General features: G+C 50.1%; 1 protein-coding gene across 1 annotated transcript; it reads left to right on the forward strand.

Annotated features, from left to right (window-relative positions):
* The first annotated feature begins 534 nt into the window (after nt 1-534).
* Nucleotides 535-5,457, forward strand: TTC24 (tetratricopeptide repeat domain 24). The gene is made up of 6 exons (XM_077841601.1): nt 535-1,288; nt 2,155-2,370; nt 3,556-3,684; nt 4,037-4,158; nt 4,944-5,063; nt 5,395-5,457. Exons 1-6 carry the CDS (start codon nt 535-537, stop codon nt 5,455-5,457), a joined length of 1,404 nt encoding a protein of 467 aa, XP_077697727.1.
* The last annotated feature ends 11,107 nt before the right edge of the window (nt 5,458-16,564 follow it).

The following is a 16,564-nucleotide window of genomic DNA, read 5'->3' on the forward strand; positions in this document are numbered from 1 at the left end:
ACCATTGTGATCATCTTCTCTGCCCTCCTGTGTAACACAGGCCAGAGAACTTCCCCAAAATAATTCCTAGAGCAGACCTTTTAGGAAGACATCCAGTCTTGATTTTAAAATTGTCAGCGATGGGGAATCCACCACGACCCTTAGTAAATTGTTCCAGTGGCTAATTACCCTCACTGTCAAAAATTTACACCTGATTTCCAGTCTGAATTTGTCTAGCTTCAACTTCCGGCCATTGGCTCTTGTTAGACCTTTCCCTCCTCACGTGCTGCTTGTGGGAGCGATTGCCTGCAAGGAAATGCTGGTGATTGCAGCCATGCAATGAAATATACCACACAGATATGAGGGGGATAATGGTGGACTGGAGCAGTGGCCTGACTAGAGGCTAACCTAGTGTTACTTTTGGGTCTGAGTCAACAGCCACTGTAGTCAGTGGGAAGACTCCTATGTTGGATCAGTCCTGTGTGGACCCATCTGTGTGACCCCTCCTCTTGTCTTCCGCAGGTCCTCCATGTCCCGTTATCGCCAGAATCGTTGATGGCTTCGGTAGAATCCACTGGGTCAGAAGATCCACCTGTGGACCCAGATCCCCCCGCGCCTCTGGCCTCCAAGAAGAAGAAATGGAAGGAGAAGGCCAAGGCCCCTGGGGAGGCCAGGGAGGGAGGAGACAAGCCTCTGAAGAGCCAAGCTGAGATTGCAGGCCTCACCAAGGCAGGCCACCGGGCCCTGTTGCTTGGGGAGGCTCAGGAGGCCTTGGCCTGCTTCAAGAAGGCCTTTCTCTTGTCATTGGAAACCCCGAGCGCGCAGGTCCAGAAGGCCTGTGCCTTCAACCTGGGGGCGGCCTACGTGGAGACCGGGAAGCCAGAAAAGGGCCTGGAGTTCCTACTCAAGTCCCAGCCCAAGGAGGGGGAGGCTGGGGAGCACTTGGGGGACCTTTACTTTAACATAGGGGTGGCCCATGAGGGGCTACAGGACTTCCCTAAGGCCCTGGAGCATTTCCGCAAGGCCTTGGGTCGCTACTGCCCAGCCCAGGCTGGCAACCAGGCCGGCGCCTATATGAAGATGGGCTACTGTTACTTGGGGATGCAGGACCCTTCCCGGGCAGCCCAGTGTTTCCAGGAAGCCGGGCAGGCCTACGCCGCAGCTGAGAAGCTAGAAGGTGCCGCGGTGGCCCTGGCTGAGGCCAGTAATTACATGCTGCAGAGCCGGTGGTACGGGGCAGGGGAGATCATCGAGGTGCTGAACAAATGCCAGCTGCTGTGCGAGAACATCCCAAACAAAGCCTTGCTGGGTAAGAGGACAGGCTGGGTGGTTTGGGACCACCATGCCATGCGAGCTGCAGCTCGGTGGTTCAAGCCTATAACAAGCCCATAGTGCCCGGCCCTGTCCTTTCTTTGTAAGGCACTTTTACATTCCTAGGAACCTAGCTGGAGGCAGGCGCCATTTTGTGTCTCTGGAAGCGCACCAGGTTACAGAGGAGACACACATGCTGTGCTCTCCCTCACGGAGGCTGCAGGCTACGGATCAAACCCGGCACAGATCTGGGTAGCTGGTGTGAATGCGGTTTCCTCTGTATGGCACAGTAAATTCCTAGGAGCTCTCTGCGGCCGCTTTGTGTCCCGTCCGGATGCAGCTTGCGGTGAAGGAGCCGCACACACTATGCCTGCACCTTCTCTCTCTTTCTCTCGAACCAAAGTTGTTGAGGCCAAAGCACATAGTGGCTCTTTTCATATGGGAAGAGTAACAAGGTTGGTAAGGAGAGTAAGAAGAGAGTAGCTGCTTGGGCGCCTCTACCCAACAGGGCCTGGTGGCTCTGAGTGTTCCACAGGCCACTCACCGCATCACAAAAGCCCCCAACAAAGTTGACGTTAGTTGTCTCCTTTCAGCAGAGGACCCAATGGGCCATGGCTAGAGTAGCTCCAGTGATAGTTAGTCAGGGACGTTTGTACTGTGAGGAACCATCCAGCGCCCCCCGCCCCCCCATGGGATGGACCAGTCGGTCGTTCCTGACTCTTAACTTCTCTGATAAGGTCATTTGGTTTATGCTGCTCACTTAGTCATGCATCTGAAGTCTGAGTTCGTGCCGCTTTCACTTGTCTTCCGACCTTTCATCTGAGAACCCAAGACCACAACCCAGTTCTCTCTCTCACTCTACAGGCAAGGTCTACAACGACATGGGCCTCAGTTACGCCCAGCTCAAGGTCTTCTCCCTGGCAGCCGAAAGCTTCGAGAAAGCCCTCCCGCTCTGCCAAGCCGACCAGGCAGACCGGCGCAAGGAAGCCATGGTGCTGCAGAACCTGGGCGCTGCCCACAACACCTTGGAGAACTTTGGCGTGGCTTTGGGGTTCCACCAGAGAGCGGCTTTGCTGCACGGTAGGTAGCAGCGGGGCTGGGGAACGCAGGGTGCTGGAATCAAAGGCTCTGGGACTCTCCATCTAAAACCTTTCATGAACACTAGAAGGAGAATTTTGGTCTCTGGGCCTCTCAGTCTAGAACCTTCTGTGGGCGCTAGACTATAAAAAGGAGAAGGAGACCAATAACATTTTGTCTTCCATCCGTTAACAGCACACCCCCTCTCCCCCCGGCTACTCATTCAGCATGGAGAGTGATGTCACCCATCTTGGATACCCCAAATTAAACAGCACCCCTCTCCTCCCCCATGTGCCTTTCTCTTTGACATGCAGACAATGGGACACAGCAGACGCTCACAGGACTTCTGTAGCTGGTGTTCACTTCTGAGCTGATGCAGCATTGATGGTCTCTGGCTCATTGATGTTGGCAGTTAGAACACCCTAGGAACACATACATTGTCACAGGGTATCTGACCCATGGCTAGGACCCACTGGTTCGGAGGAAGGAGTAAAAAAACCTAGTGGACAATTATAGAATAACCAGAAGTCTCTTCCTAGCCGATTCAGTTAGTGATGAGACACGTAGCTGAAGCATGAGTGTATATAACCCAAATAATTTCTTTTTCTTATCTAATATAATCATGGATGATAAATGCCTAGTCCTTTTTAAAATCATGTCCTCACTGTCCTATAGCAGTGAGTTCCACAAGTTAAATAGGCTTTGTGATTTTTAAAAACTATCCTTGGGATGGAGCAAAGGGAATTATGGGAACTTGACCTCAAGCGACCAAAATTTCCCTTGGGGGGGGGGTTGCTATCCCATGGTACACTGCAAAAAAGTCCCACATAGACCGTGGGCCAAACGGTGGCGCAGGGGACACTGGGATGCCTACTACTCATTTTGCCAATAAGTGCAGCACTAGCAAAGGCAGCCAAGTGTCCACACACTTTAACAGCAGTGTGTCTGTGTCCGCAGGGACGGCGGCATGGGCCAACTTCCCGAATGCAATCCCCCCAGGGTCCAGGGTGCAGCCTATCCAGCGCACAGCCTGGGATGCCATGAGCTGCTGCTGCATCGTCCCTTGATCAAAGCTAATTCAGGTGTGCCCACATGAGCTGCACGCACACCTCCCGATTGCAGTGTAGACGTACCCAGCGTGACCCAGGGAAACCGGCTCTGAAAGGGGACATGTTTGTCTGTTTCCAGGTATGCTGGGGAACAGAAAGGCTCAAGGTCAGTGTTTTGGCAACTTGGCCTATGCATTCAGCCAGCTGGGGGACCACGAGGCTGCGGGGGAGAACTATCTGCACTCTATGCAGGCCTTCAAGGATTCGGGTAAGGGGAGCCGTGGCTCAGGATGGGGTGTTCGCCACCCCTAGCCTGTGGGCAGGTTTTTCTCCCTAGGAGCGTGCTGGGGGCCTGGTAACAGCCCGCGCTGCTCAGTTCTGTTATCTTAGCAGCCCTCTCAAACTAAGCAGGTTCAGGCTGAATCAGCCCTTGGGCGGGAGGCCGCCAAGGAAGCTAAAAGAAGCGGTCACTGGGTTGGTGCTGCTCTTCCCCCAGAGTCGGCACGGCAGCAATGGGCTGGCACAGCACTAGGGAATGCCGGGGTGACGTCTGATGGCAAGGGCTGATCTCCTCACTCCACTGCTCTGTCTTCTGACCCCGTCTCCCCCTCTGTGTCCAGATGACCTGCCTGGGCAGTGGCAGGCTTGTGAAGGGCTAGGAGCCGCCCGCTTCCACTTAGGAGACCCCGAGAAGGCGATTCTGCATTACAAGGAGGCACTAACGTTGCTCTCTAAATGCCGGGTAAGGCGTCTGGGGGCGTAGACCAATCCACACCCCACCTAGGGCTTGATTCACATTGACTGTAAAGCCCTTGATTACCACGCTGGCTGGACGGCCCCTGGTGTTCAGAAGCTTCTCTGTCAGTGAGAATGAGGCCCTTGATGTCCGTGCTGCAGAGCCGGGAGGGAGCGTGTCTAGTGGTTAGACCCCAGGACTGGCACGCCAGCCTGCTGGGTTCCATTCCCAGCCCGGCCCTGGGCTTGGAGCCGGACCCTAAAGCCAATGGCCACTGTCTGTCAGGATTAAGGCCCTGGCTGGGCGATTCGGGGTGTCTGCGCCCTTGTAATGAGCTGCTCTGTCCTCCTCAAGTGGCGGCTGAGCCATATACAGACGACGAGCCTGCTACGGCCTTCGCGAATGGAGCAAGGTCTTTTAGCTCCGGCAGCAGCGACTTGTGCTTTAAAGTCCCGGGGTCCAATCGCAGGTGCCAGTGACCCAGGGTAGAATGGAAATAACGATACTGACCAGATGGATCAGTGGGGGAGGGTGTGAGGCTTTTATTATGCTTGTAAAGTTTTTGGAGAGCCTCAGGCCTGGGCGAAATGGGATATTATTCATTCATCCAAACGATTCTCGCTTGAATGGGGATCACAGCTAGGAAAGCAACGTGCGGGCCAAGTGGTTCAAAAGCGCGACTGTACCATGATTTAGTCAGACTGGCGACCCAGACCCACGTGCGGAATTGTAGCACCGGCCACCCCGCCTCCCAGTTCGGTCTAACAGGGCCATCTTCCGCTTCCCGGCAGGACGTCCCCGAAACGGCCCAGGAGCGGATTGTCAACAAGCTTACGGATGCCATCCAGTACCAGCTCTCCCTGAACAGCCGCTTCTCCCACGGGGCCGGGATAGCCGCGGCTGCACCTCTGGTGAGTAATGAACAGCTTCCCCTTGGCCTCTGGGGACCTAAATTAGCCCTGCTCTGCGTGATCAGCAGGCGCAGGGTGTTTAGAGCAGCAGTCCCTGGTGGGTCTGCGTGGCTGACCCTGGTACGTTTTTGAGGCTTGATTCTCAAATGCATGACGGCTCCGTGTGCTGTGGTGGCTGCATAAAGTTGGCCAAAACAGCCCCCTGAAAACCTCCAGGCGGGGCAGAGCTAAGGCATAAGGGCACAACACGATGCCACCAATGGGGGCAGATTGGGGCATGGCGAGAGAGCACTGTGCTCGAGCTCTTCTCTCTGCTTCCCTGGGCCCACAGGGAGCAGAGCATAGGTCAGAGCAGCCCACAGGCAGTGCAGGGAACTGGATCCAGGTCTTCTAAGTGCCAGGCTAGTGCCCTAACCACTGGGCCGTCCTTCCTCGCGGTGCCGCTGTCAGGCAGGGGATGCAGCTGCAGCTGGAACAAGGCTGTTGTGAGCGTCTCTTCCCCACGTCACATCTTTGATTCTGTCCTCGGCGGGGGTTTTAAATCCACTGAGCTCTGCGTTATTCAGTAATAGAGCCAAAGCCCGGAAGGTAGCCTTTTGCTGCAGCATTTACCGCCCCTGCCCAAGCCTTATGGGCCCCATGGTGAACATTTAATGGAATTGTCCTGCCAGGGACGTTGGGGAAGCCCCATCACTTGGATCCCTTTCGGCCTGGGTTTGCATCCCTGACTCACCTGAGCAGTCCTGTAGGAATCTATGGAATCAAGGCCAAAAAACCTCACAGTGCTGCAGAATATGCTTCAGCAAACACCCCTACCTTGGCCAAGCCAGAGTGTGGAGGAGGGGGTAGACCAGGGGATTTAATGGAAAATCTGCTCTCGGTGACAGCCGTGCAAGCCCACTGCCGTATAAGATTGCATGGCTGTAACAGAGAAGAGATGTCGGCCAAGCGGTTCAAAAGCGCGACTGTATTTTCCATCTTTAATGCTTGTGATTCGATGAAGACTAAAGGGACCTTTGAATGTCCCCGAGAACTTCCTTCTAGTGCTCCCCATACTGAGAAATTCGGCATGGAGTCTTAGACTATAAGACCAGAAGGGACCACTGTGGTCACTAGTCGACAGTAATGGCTCGTAATGCTGATGTTCTGCAGGGGTCTGGATTGTTAGTGGAGAACACAAGAGAGTAAATACTCAGGGCCTGATTCTTCCCTGCCCTGCACCTTGTGCAGTTATTTACACCAGTAAAAAGCGGGTGAAAAATACTACCAGATCAGCGAGGTCAAGTAACAAGAGACAATACAGAGCAGATTGGCCACTTTAGCTGTATCCCTAAACAAGGAAAAGAGGTTTCTTTGCTTTTCCTGAGATTGATCTATCTATCTATCCTATTGACACACTTCTATCTGTCTGTCTATCCCCATACACACCCATCTATCTATTTATTCCATTGAGGTGGATCTCTCTACCACTCCCAATGCTGTAGTTTCTAGACCTGACTCTCTCTATCTCTTTGCACAGAAGCACTTTCCTGGGAAGTTACAGACCTCCAGTCAGGTCCGATTTTCCACGGCACTGCACCAGGGGCATGGGAACAGGCCCCAGCCATTGCACCAGGGAAGCAATTCGTAAGTAGGACAGAATGGACCATATGACACCCATCACTGTGGGGGTCTTTCCCCTTCCTTTCCTGTCTTGTTGGCCACGGTCAGTACCTTAACCGGAAGGCCAACCTTCTTCTCCATGGCTATAACAGGTCCTTCGTGAAGCACGTCCCCCCAGCAGAGACCACAGAGGAGCAATATGAGTCTGTGCTGGGTACTTCCATGCATCTGAGACCTTCTCCACAGCGAAGAGCATGGGGCCGCTCGCAGCACACAGGGAGGCAGCCTCTGCAAGGATCAAGTTACAGGTCTTCAGGTAAGAGGCTGGGTGGATTGGAATAACGTTTGGTACGACAGCGACGTGTCAAGGTCCCAGCTGAGATCTAAGCCCTGTTCTCATAGACTTGAAGGTCAGACGGAACCAGCATGATCATCTAGTCTGACCTCCTGCACAGGGAGTCCCAGCCCTGAAGAACGTATATCTAAATGACAGAGGATTATTATACGGAGCGTAGTGATGGCCGTGTCGGTCCCAGGATGTTAGCGAGACAAGGTGGGGGAGGTAATAGCTTTTATTGGTGGTGATAGAGCCCAGCTTTCGAGCTGACCCAGAGCTCTTCTTCAGGTCTGGGAAAGGTACTCCTAGAGTCGCAGATATAGAGTGATCACTGTCTATCACTATCAGTCCTCATTCTCAAAGGAAACCTGCACACCACTTTCAAAAGACAAGCCTGGGAGCTTAAATTCCTAACTCCACTAGACATGGAAAATCATGGACTGAACAGAGACACTGGATTTATGGCTTATTACAACCATCTGTAACCCACTAACTTCCTCTTTTTATCCTATGACTGCAGAAGTTTTAATGGTCCCTTACAATATGAGCTAACTGTTTATACTAAACAAATCTGTTCCACCTGGCATTTTGCTGTGATGCTGGGAGTTCCTTTCCCAGACCCGAAGAAGAGCTCTGTGTGGCTCGAAAGCTTGTCTCTCTCCCCTACCGAAGTTGGGCCGATAAAAGCTATTCCATCACTCACCTCGTCTCTTTAAAGGATTATCTCCATTTTACAAATGGCAAGTTACAGCACAGAGAAATATAAGGGACTTGCTCAAGGTCACACACAGAGTCCGTGTCAGAGCCAGGATTTGTACCCAGCTCTCCTGAGTCCCAAATCCAGGGCCTTAGGCACAAAATTCCTGGGTTCTGTTACCAGCTCTGCTACTGGGTGACCTTGGGCAAATCACTTCCCCGCTCTGTGCCTCAGTTTACCCATCAATACAATGGGGATAATGATACTGATGTCTTTCATAAGGCGCTTTGAGATATGCTGATAAAAAATGCAATATATCTGATAAGTAATAATTATAATGAATAATTTAATGCCCAACCCTTTAAACTTCTTCTTTGAAGAGGTGGGTGCTGCACAGACAACGGTCCTGGCAGAAGGATCCATGCTAGATCGCAGAGACCCACGCTGCCACCCAGTGCTAGCGTACAATCGCTGCGAGGAGCTCAACAGCGCTACCATGGCTTCAGAATATCACAACCAGCCCCAGGCTAATAGGTGGGTAAAAGAGAGAGACGCAAACTAGGTGCTGGCTGGTAAAACTGCCCTAGAAAATGGTTCAGCGTGAAGTTGTGACACTGATGGTACACCGGGACATTGCATCATGAAGTGGTGTAACCATAAAGACACTCAGTGATGATGCATCATGTTACAAATTTCACAAGACGACTGAGGCGGCCTTGACAGGCTCTCAGAGAAACACAAAGTTTAGTGTCCACGTTGTATGTTAACCTAAGTGATGCATAATTGTAGATACACTTGTCCCGGGTTCACCTGAGCCATCTTGCAAAGCAAATGTGCCTTAATTTAATAGCAAGAAATCGATGTCTGACTCAAGATGGCCGTCTGGCCTTTAATTTCATAACATAAGAATTAGAGTCCTTCAGTGGCCCAACCAAAATGGTGAAGTCAAAGATAGCCCCAGTATTGTCTGCTAGTTACTGCAATGGACAAGGAGCCTGGACTCCGGGGTTCTATTCCCCACTGTAGGGAGCAGCACTCTCCAGTGGCCAGGGAAAGGACGACTAGGAAGATGGTTAGGGGCCTATCCTGGGACTGGTTTCTTGGGTTAAAAAAAACAAAACAAAACAAAAAAAATAACAGGAGAGATCCTTCCTTCTCTGTCCCAGTGCCCCTATAAGAAGCAACTAGCCCTTTTTATCTTCCATGCTGGGCTCTGATTGGCTTTTGCCTGCTCCTGGCCTTTCTAGCCAGTGGAGTACCAATTCTTGTTGGTCCTACCAGCAACTGACCCTGGGTGGCCTCTCTAGGCAGTTCTTGGAGGTCTGAATTCACTGCTCTTTTTCTTCAAAAGGATGCCTTCTTTGAGGGGGTTGCACCAAGGCAGTGGGGTCTCCAGTAGGGGGCAGCAAATGCCTAGCGCACCCATCACAACACTGATGGAAAAATATGATAACAGGGATTGTAATATAGTAGTTACCATTTCTTAACGTGTGGAGAGAGGGGTTACCATGCGGTGCACGTCAAGCACCATTTTATCAAAGTGGGTGCTCCCAGACTACAATAGACCCCCCACACACACACTTTTTTCAGCCCACTTTAAGCACTGATAGTTCCCACACTTATAAGACTCAAAATGAAGGGATAAAACAGGTATAAAAATTATAATTGATATTAGCTAAAATTACATATCCTATTAGATAAAAGATACATAACAACTCCAAGAGGGTGTAAAAATAATTGTAATTGGTATTCTGATTGGAGTCAAGGATGGGGTGTGATTTAGTGAAGGTAAAATACATGAGTCTTGATGTTTCATTACGCAGAGAAATTAACAATTAAAACCTTGCCTTGGTATTTCTTATTTTTTTATGGTTTGAAAAATGAGAAATGACCAATGAGAGCAACCGTAGCTCGGGTTCTACAGAGTTTTTTTGTTTATGCATTTGACATGAAGATCTAGGTGTTAATTCTCATTGCCACAGCAACGTAAAGGGGCCAAGTGTAAATGAAAATTCAGGCTTTAATTTAGCCTGTCATGTTTCTGATTATCCTGTCACTGTCATATCAAAGTGCCTTTGCTTTGTTCTCCTAGCAATTTGAACAACACATACCTGCACCCGGATCCTTTCTACTACAACTGCCTGCAGAATGGGAGACTCCATCGTTCATCGAAAAGTAAGCAGGAAAACAAAATATTGATCCCTTATAAAGAAAGCAATGCTAGGTCTTGAGTCCCCATTGGCCTGCAAATTGTGCCATCCTTTGCAGCGTTTCCAAAGCTCTGCCAGTCTTACGATATTTGGGGTTTTTCTTCAAGCCCCAGCTGCTGGAGTCAGGTGATTGCATGAGAATCTCAGCTCTCAAGTTTTTTTTAAATGGTTCTAGCCCTTATGATTGCAAAGAAAAGCTTTGAAAACATGAATTGAGTAGAGGACTAGAGGATAAAAAAAACCCAGACTAAACAAAAACAACCCCAACCTGTATTATTCATTATTATTTTAAATTTCATGATTTTAGGGGGGCTGATGGATTTTGAACACTTGGGGGTGGCAATTCTGCATGCATGCCTATGCAAAGTGGGTGTAGTGTGCTACCAAATCAGAGGCAGCACCTTCCAGTGGATAGAGCGCTGAACTGGGTGTCAAGAGACCTGGGTTCTCTTATTCCTGTATAAGTCCTTAAAATGGGCCATGGGGGCTGTATGTTATGAGACATGATCCACTGGTTTGGACTAAGTGTGTCTCAGGGATTGGACATTTATGTAGGTATCAGGAGTAGATGGAGCTTTCATAATCAATGACAGCAAATTCTGGAAGGAATATCTCATGCTCCAGGGCTGAAGCTGAGACCTATTAAAGATCAGCATGAGATCTGCGTAGGGGGCACATAATCCCCCCCTCATCTGCCCACTGCAGGGGTTGCACAGAGTTTAATGCATAGAGTTTAAGGTCAGATCATATAACACAGGCCTTTAAATTCCACCCAGTCACCGCAGAACTGACCCCAAGAAGTTGGGTTTGGCTACCGTGTCAGGCAGCCAGGCTTGCTCTGAAGACCTAAAGAAATGGAAGGTTCTTACACCTTCCTCTGGCCATGCAGCTGGCCACTGTCACAGACCAGGTGTGGACTAGGTGGACATTGGGAGTGATACATTCGGCTGTTCCTATGTTTATCTGGCCAGGTTCATGGCGGGTATAACTCCATTGTCTTCCACTGAAACTGAGCTGTAAAATACAAGCAAACGGACAATATTTTGTATCAACAGGAAATAAATGTTTTCGCTGGGGGCGTTGCTGAGTGTTGCTCTTTTCCATCAGATTTCACAGGCCCTCACCACGATGAAACCCTCCAACTGAGAACGAGGACCCTGGAGCGGTAGGTGATGCTGCAGTGGGAAGAGTTCCCAGGCCATGGGGGCAGGATTGTTTGCCGGGAGTAGGTCCATTGGGAGTTTGGTTGGAATCATGCACTGAATTCACCCCACCAACTTCTCTACAGAACCCAGCAAGGAAATAAGGCCATTGCTCGGGTACTGAGTAGAGCTGGAAGAAGTGTGGCCTAGCAGCGGGAGCTTGGAAAGAGAAGCTAGAACTGCTAGCTAGTGAAATCAGCTGCCCAGCCAGCTCACCTGTCTGATCCCCCGGCGGTGCGAGGAGTCACTGCAACTCCTTGCTCTGCGTCACAGCTAGAACACCTAAAAACAACGTTAATTGCTCCCATCATGTTTGCTCCCCTCCTAGAGCTGCTGCCAACCCCGCTGGATGCCTCCCGGGCGAGAGACCGGAGCCCTGGCCACAGCAAAGGAAACACAGGTTCGAGTCCATCATGTGCACACTCATATGATGGTGAATTACAGAGGCTTGGCTTTGCTCTGCTCTGAGTAAACCAGGGATGCTTAGACATTGTATCATAGCAGGGTGCAGGGCATGTTTACTCCTCTCTGTCTACAAAGCCCTCCGCAGACTTCCCCCCAACCTCTTCCCCTCCCTGGTTGTAAGGCATCATCCTCGTCTTTGTCCCTTCATCACTGGTGCAAGGGCCTTCTCCTCTGCATCCCTCACCTTTGGCAAGATGAACAGCCTCCATCTTGCCGAATCCCCAGCTCATTTCGACTGAGACACGAGACAGGATGTCTTTCCACCAGTTGTTGGGCTCAGCATAGGAGCGGCTGAGCGCAATCTTCCAGCCTTGTATTAGCCAGAATAGATGACCACAGTGATCCTTCCTGACATTAAAAATCCACAATGCAAATTTAGAGGATAAACTCTTTGGAGCCGGGACCGTCGTTCTGTACAGCACCTCGCACCATGGGGTCAGGATCCATGACTGGGGCTCTTGGGTGCTATGGCTGTACAAATAATAAAATGCAAATATCTTTCCTCCCTCCTTTCTTGCCTTTTTCCCCTCCTTCTCTACTGCTGTTTGGCTTTGCATACTGTACAAATAACTGGCAATCAGTCGCCACTGTACATTGCTTTGCAATAGTTTGGCTGTAAACTACTCTCCAACGGGGTGCTGTATTTTACTATATATAATGGGTCTGCTTCAAAGGCACCTTAGCTAGGTACCACTTATTGCCCAGGTGTTACTCTGTCGTAAATAGCAATGATCTCTCCTGTCTGTAACCTCTGCTGCATGCAAGATGCTCCTGGTCAGTTGATATAAGGGAGCCCCGGTTAGTGTGAGAAGGTCTAATTTACACCACCTCTGAGTCTGGCCCTTGGCCATGTGGATTATGGAAAGCGAGGGGCTGCTGATTTCATGATTCCCCCCCTCCCATTTCCTGGGTCACAGTGGGGCCAGTGCAGACTTCCACTGGCTTAAGATCAGGCCCTGAAATCATGAGCCTTCAGCACTCAGCTAAAGGAGTAACTCCCTTAGCTGGAAGCTGTAGTAGACTCTTAACCACTTCTCTGGGTCAGCCACTGCAAGAAGACAGAGACCCACACTCCTCTACTGTGGGTACACCACTCTTAGGCCACCCACTAGATGGGGCTGTGAAGCCTTCCTTCTGAGTCATCACTAGCACTAGATAAAGGGGACTAGGGTAAAGGATCGGAGGGTGGAACAGACACCTATGAGGAAGGAGTGGGCTGAGGTGGTATCTCATTCTTGGGTACTCAGTGGAAACAGTTACCAACAGAGTAACCAAATCCTGCAGGAAAAACCTCAGTGGGAAACTCAACTGAGTGAGGACCCCAGTGGTCCCATATAAACAAGTAGAGGTGCAGGATCAGGGCCTTAGATTGTGAGCTCTTCAGGGCAGGGACTATGTCTCACCGTGTGTACGTACAGCTCCTAGCACAATGGGCCTCTGATCTCAGTTGGAGCCTTGAGCTGTGACCGTAACACGAATAATAAAGTTAGCAATAGCTGTTTTTTCCATTCTCAAAGTGGCATTCGCAGTAACATCTGCTTTAAATTCACATTCTTTTGGTTGCCGTTTCTTGCTGTAAAATATTATTATAAATAAATCTGTGTTTTGTACAAGGTGTCCCAGTGTCACAACTTTTTTGTGTGTCCCTTTCTGCTGGATGTTACTTGGCACCCTGCACACTACAAGCGCTCGCCGGAGGTGAGGTGCACCCTCTGTGCGGGAGAGCTATGCACCACAAAATCCTTATGAAGTACACCTCTGTGCATGGGATCTATGAGGCACTAAATCCAGGTGAAATTCACCCCCATGCATGGGATCTATGCACTACCATGTCCTGATGAAATCCACCACTTACGTCCTACTTAACCCCCTTAGATGCATGACCCTTTGCACAGGGGCAATTTTTACCCATAGAGAAAATAAAAATCTACCCTCAGCTGATTTGATCGTGTTTTTCACCTGCTTTGCACTGGTGTGAATGATTGCACATGATGCAGGATGATGGTGCATCAGGCTCTGTAGCATGGTGGTGCGCTCACCGGCATGGTACCTCCTGCTGGTTGGTCTGGGAATTAGCGCTTTCAGCTTCCCAGTGCCTCATACTAACCAGTGTCTCACTTGGTGCCATCTGCTTCTCCCTTTCTTCAGGTAGCATCCTTTAGTTCAAGCCCCACGTCTCTCCCGGCCCACAGTGCCCCTTCTGTAGGGTACTACACTGCACCAATGCCCCCACACCAAGGAATACTCCCCGGGGAACCCCAAGTCCACCTTGCCTCAGTGACCGACTGCCAGTATTCATCTAGCCCCTTTTCTCAGGGGCAAACTGCAGTCTGAAATGACCGCTCATCATTGGCAAGGGGCTTGGACCTGCTGTCTTTTCCTGGCCTCGCTGCAGCCTCAATACCCCCACAGGCCCTTTTAGCACAGCCTCAGCCTGGGGACTCACCTGACCGGAGTCCCCCAGCACTGCTCTGTTTGAGATACCCTTCTCTAGCCAGGTCCTTCCCGCTCCGCCACTGGAGTGAGACTACCCCTACCTAGCTCCCAGCCCTTTTATCAGGGCCAGCTGGACCCTAATTGGGTGTGGCCTCATCTGCACTACCTACCCCATCAGCCTCCCTTGGCTGCTTTCAGCCCCAGGCCTCTCCAAGGGCCGGCTTTTAACTCTTTCCAAGCTGGAGCAGGGTGACTGCTTGGATGAGCTATTACCAGCAGGAGAGTGAGTTTGTGTGTGTATGGGGGTGGGTTTTTGGAGGGGGGTGAGGGAGTGAGAGAACCTGGATTTGTGCAGGAAATGGCCTAACTTGATTATCATGCACATTGTGTAAAGAGTTGTCACTTTGGATGGGCTATCACCAGCAGGAGAGTGAATTTGTGTGGGGGGGTGGAGGGTGAGAAAACCTGGATTTGTGCTGGAAATGGCCTAACCTGAAGATTACTTTAGATAAGCTATTACCAGCAGGACAGTGGGGTGGGAGGAGGTATTGTTTCATATTCTCTGTGTATATATAAAGTCTGCTGCAGTTTCCACGGTATGCATCTGATGAAGTGAGCTGTAGCTCACGAAAGCTCATGCTCAAATAAATTGGTTAGTCTCTAAGGTGCCACAAGTACTCCTTTTCTTTTGGCGAATACAGACTAACACGGCTGTTACTCTGAAACCTGCCCCCCTACAGGCTCTAACTGCTCATTGACTTGTTTAAGAACCTTAACATTTCATGCATAAAGGCCCCAGTCCTGCAAACGCTTAAACACATCTGTGAATTTACTTGCATGAATGATCCCATGGACTTTAATGAGAGAGGGAACAACCTCATTTGAGTTCTCTCCTAAGGCCATGATTAAAGGATCTCGCTCCTAGAACGAAGGAGTTTCGCTCTCTGTGGCTTAGCGGTGGTTAGAAACCATAGAATTGGGATTTTTGAACCCTCGCACCCTCCAAGGTTCCAGAAGGTTTGGATTCAGATGATTAGCTCTTAGGTCATCACAAGGTGTTATTTCATAAGACGTTCGGGGCCTGAACCGAAACAGTCCATTGAAGCCAATTGGTTTCAGTACATCAGGCCCAGTCATCTCACTGTCAGCTAACATAAATACAAGAAAAAAAAGTTTTACAAAACCTAAATTAACAGAGAATTTATTTTTATTTGCATAACTTCTCTTGTGCTTGGATGTGAACAGTCCCCTGCAACTCAAACACTGCAGCCTTTTCCTACAGCCTGTGGGAGGGAGGGAGGGAGGGAGGTGAAACTGACAAGACATTGGCTAGAAACAAAAGTGAAACTGATTAAGCCCCTGATATGGGATCCCAGTAGAAGATCTGGAGTCCCATTGACATCAGAAAGGTGTCCTGCACAAAACAAGTTGCAGAAATGGTCTCCTAAAGCCCAATCCTAACCTTGTAATTAAGAGATTGACCTGGGACTCAGGTGATGTAGGGTCAAGGCCTAACTCTGACACTGTCTCCCTGGGTGACCTTGGAAAAATCACTTAAGCTCTCTGTGCTTCAGCTCCCTTCTGTAAAATGGGAAGAGTGGGCCACGGTGTGTCTCTGACTATGCATCTAGCAAGCACCCAACACAATGCAGCCCTGATCTGAGTCAGGGCCTCTATGTGCTACCTTGATACAAATGATAATAATTAGTTCTATCCATGCACAGCCTCACCACCATAGGATCTGCCTGCAGCAACAGGGCCTTAATCTGTTTCCATTTGCCCTGACGAGTGAAGTGCAAGATAATAAAGCAAACCACATCTGCGGTGGAAAGTGAATTAGATGGTTTTACAACTCTGTTTGAATAATCTGAAGCATTACTGGCACCCAGGTATAGGATATTTGTGGCTTTTATTTACTGCATCATTTATGTAACCCTGACAATGTCCCCTTTCACATTTCAATCAGGCGCTCTAGAAATATTTTTTCATTTGCTCAGAAGGTCACTGCCTGAGTCAAACCCCAGTTTAAGCACACACAAGCTGCCAAGCCTTAGGACACCTGCCCTTTAAAGGGTCACGCGTATATTCCACTGGGTCTTTATTGCTTTTTCTTATCACTCCAGCACATACAATCCCCCTTGCACCTTCTGAGGGTGTTACACGTGCTGAACCTCACAAGCCCTGAGTGTCTTGTAGGGGTTTCATAGTCTAGGGTGGACAGGTTCCGATATTCAGACGGCTTAGAATATCCAGAGGCAGGCGAGCTGGCATAGCCAGATGCTGTGGGGTTTGCATTGCCAGATGTGGTGTGGTTTTTGTACCCACGGGCAGCAGGGTTCCCATACCCAGAGGAGGTTGCATACCCAGAGAGACCAGGGCTTGCATAGTCAGGTGTGCTTGTATTCCTGGCAGCAGGGGAGCTTGCATACCCAGAGGCAAAGGAACTGGTATATTCAGAAGTAGATCCATATGCTGAGGTTGAGGGACTGGCATATTCAGAAGGGCTGGTATATTCAGAGGCGGAGAGGCTGGTATATTCAGAAGGGCTGGTA

Source organism: Eretmochelys imbricata, chromosome 24, assembly GCF_965152235.1.
Source record: "Eretmochelys imbricata isolate rEreImb1 chromosome 24, rEreImb1.hap1, whole genome shotgun sequence".
Classification (NCBI taxonomy): domain Eukaryota; kingdom Metazoa; phylum Chordata; order Testudines; family Cheloniidae; genus Eretmochelys; species Eretmochelys imbricata.

What these genes read in the sequence shown, in the direction of transcription:
- TTC24 (XM_077841601.1), top strand. Translation starts at nt 535, where the DNA reads ATGGCTTCGGTAGAATCCACTGGGTCAGAAGATCCACCTGTGGACCCA. An exon ending in GAGAGCGGCTTTGCTGCACG is followed by an intron (nt 2,371 to 3,555) that starts GTAGGTAGCAGC and finishes GTCTGTTTCCAG; the next exon opens with GTATGCTGGGGAACAGAAAG. An exon ending in TAGCCGCGGCTGCACCTCTG is followed by an intron (nt 5,064 to 5,394) that starts GTGAGTAATGAA and finishes CTGGGCCCACAG; the next exon opens with GGAGCAGAGCATAGGTCAGA.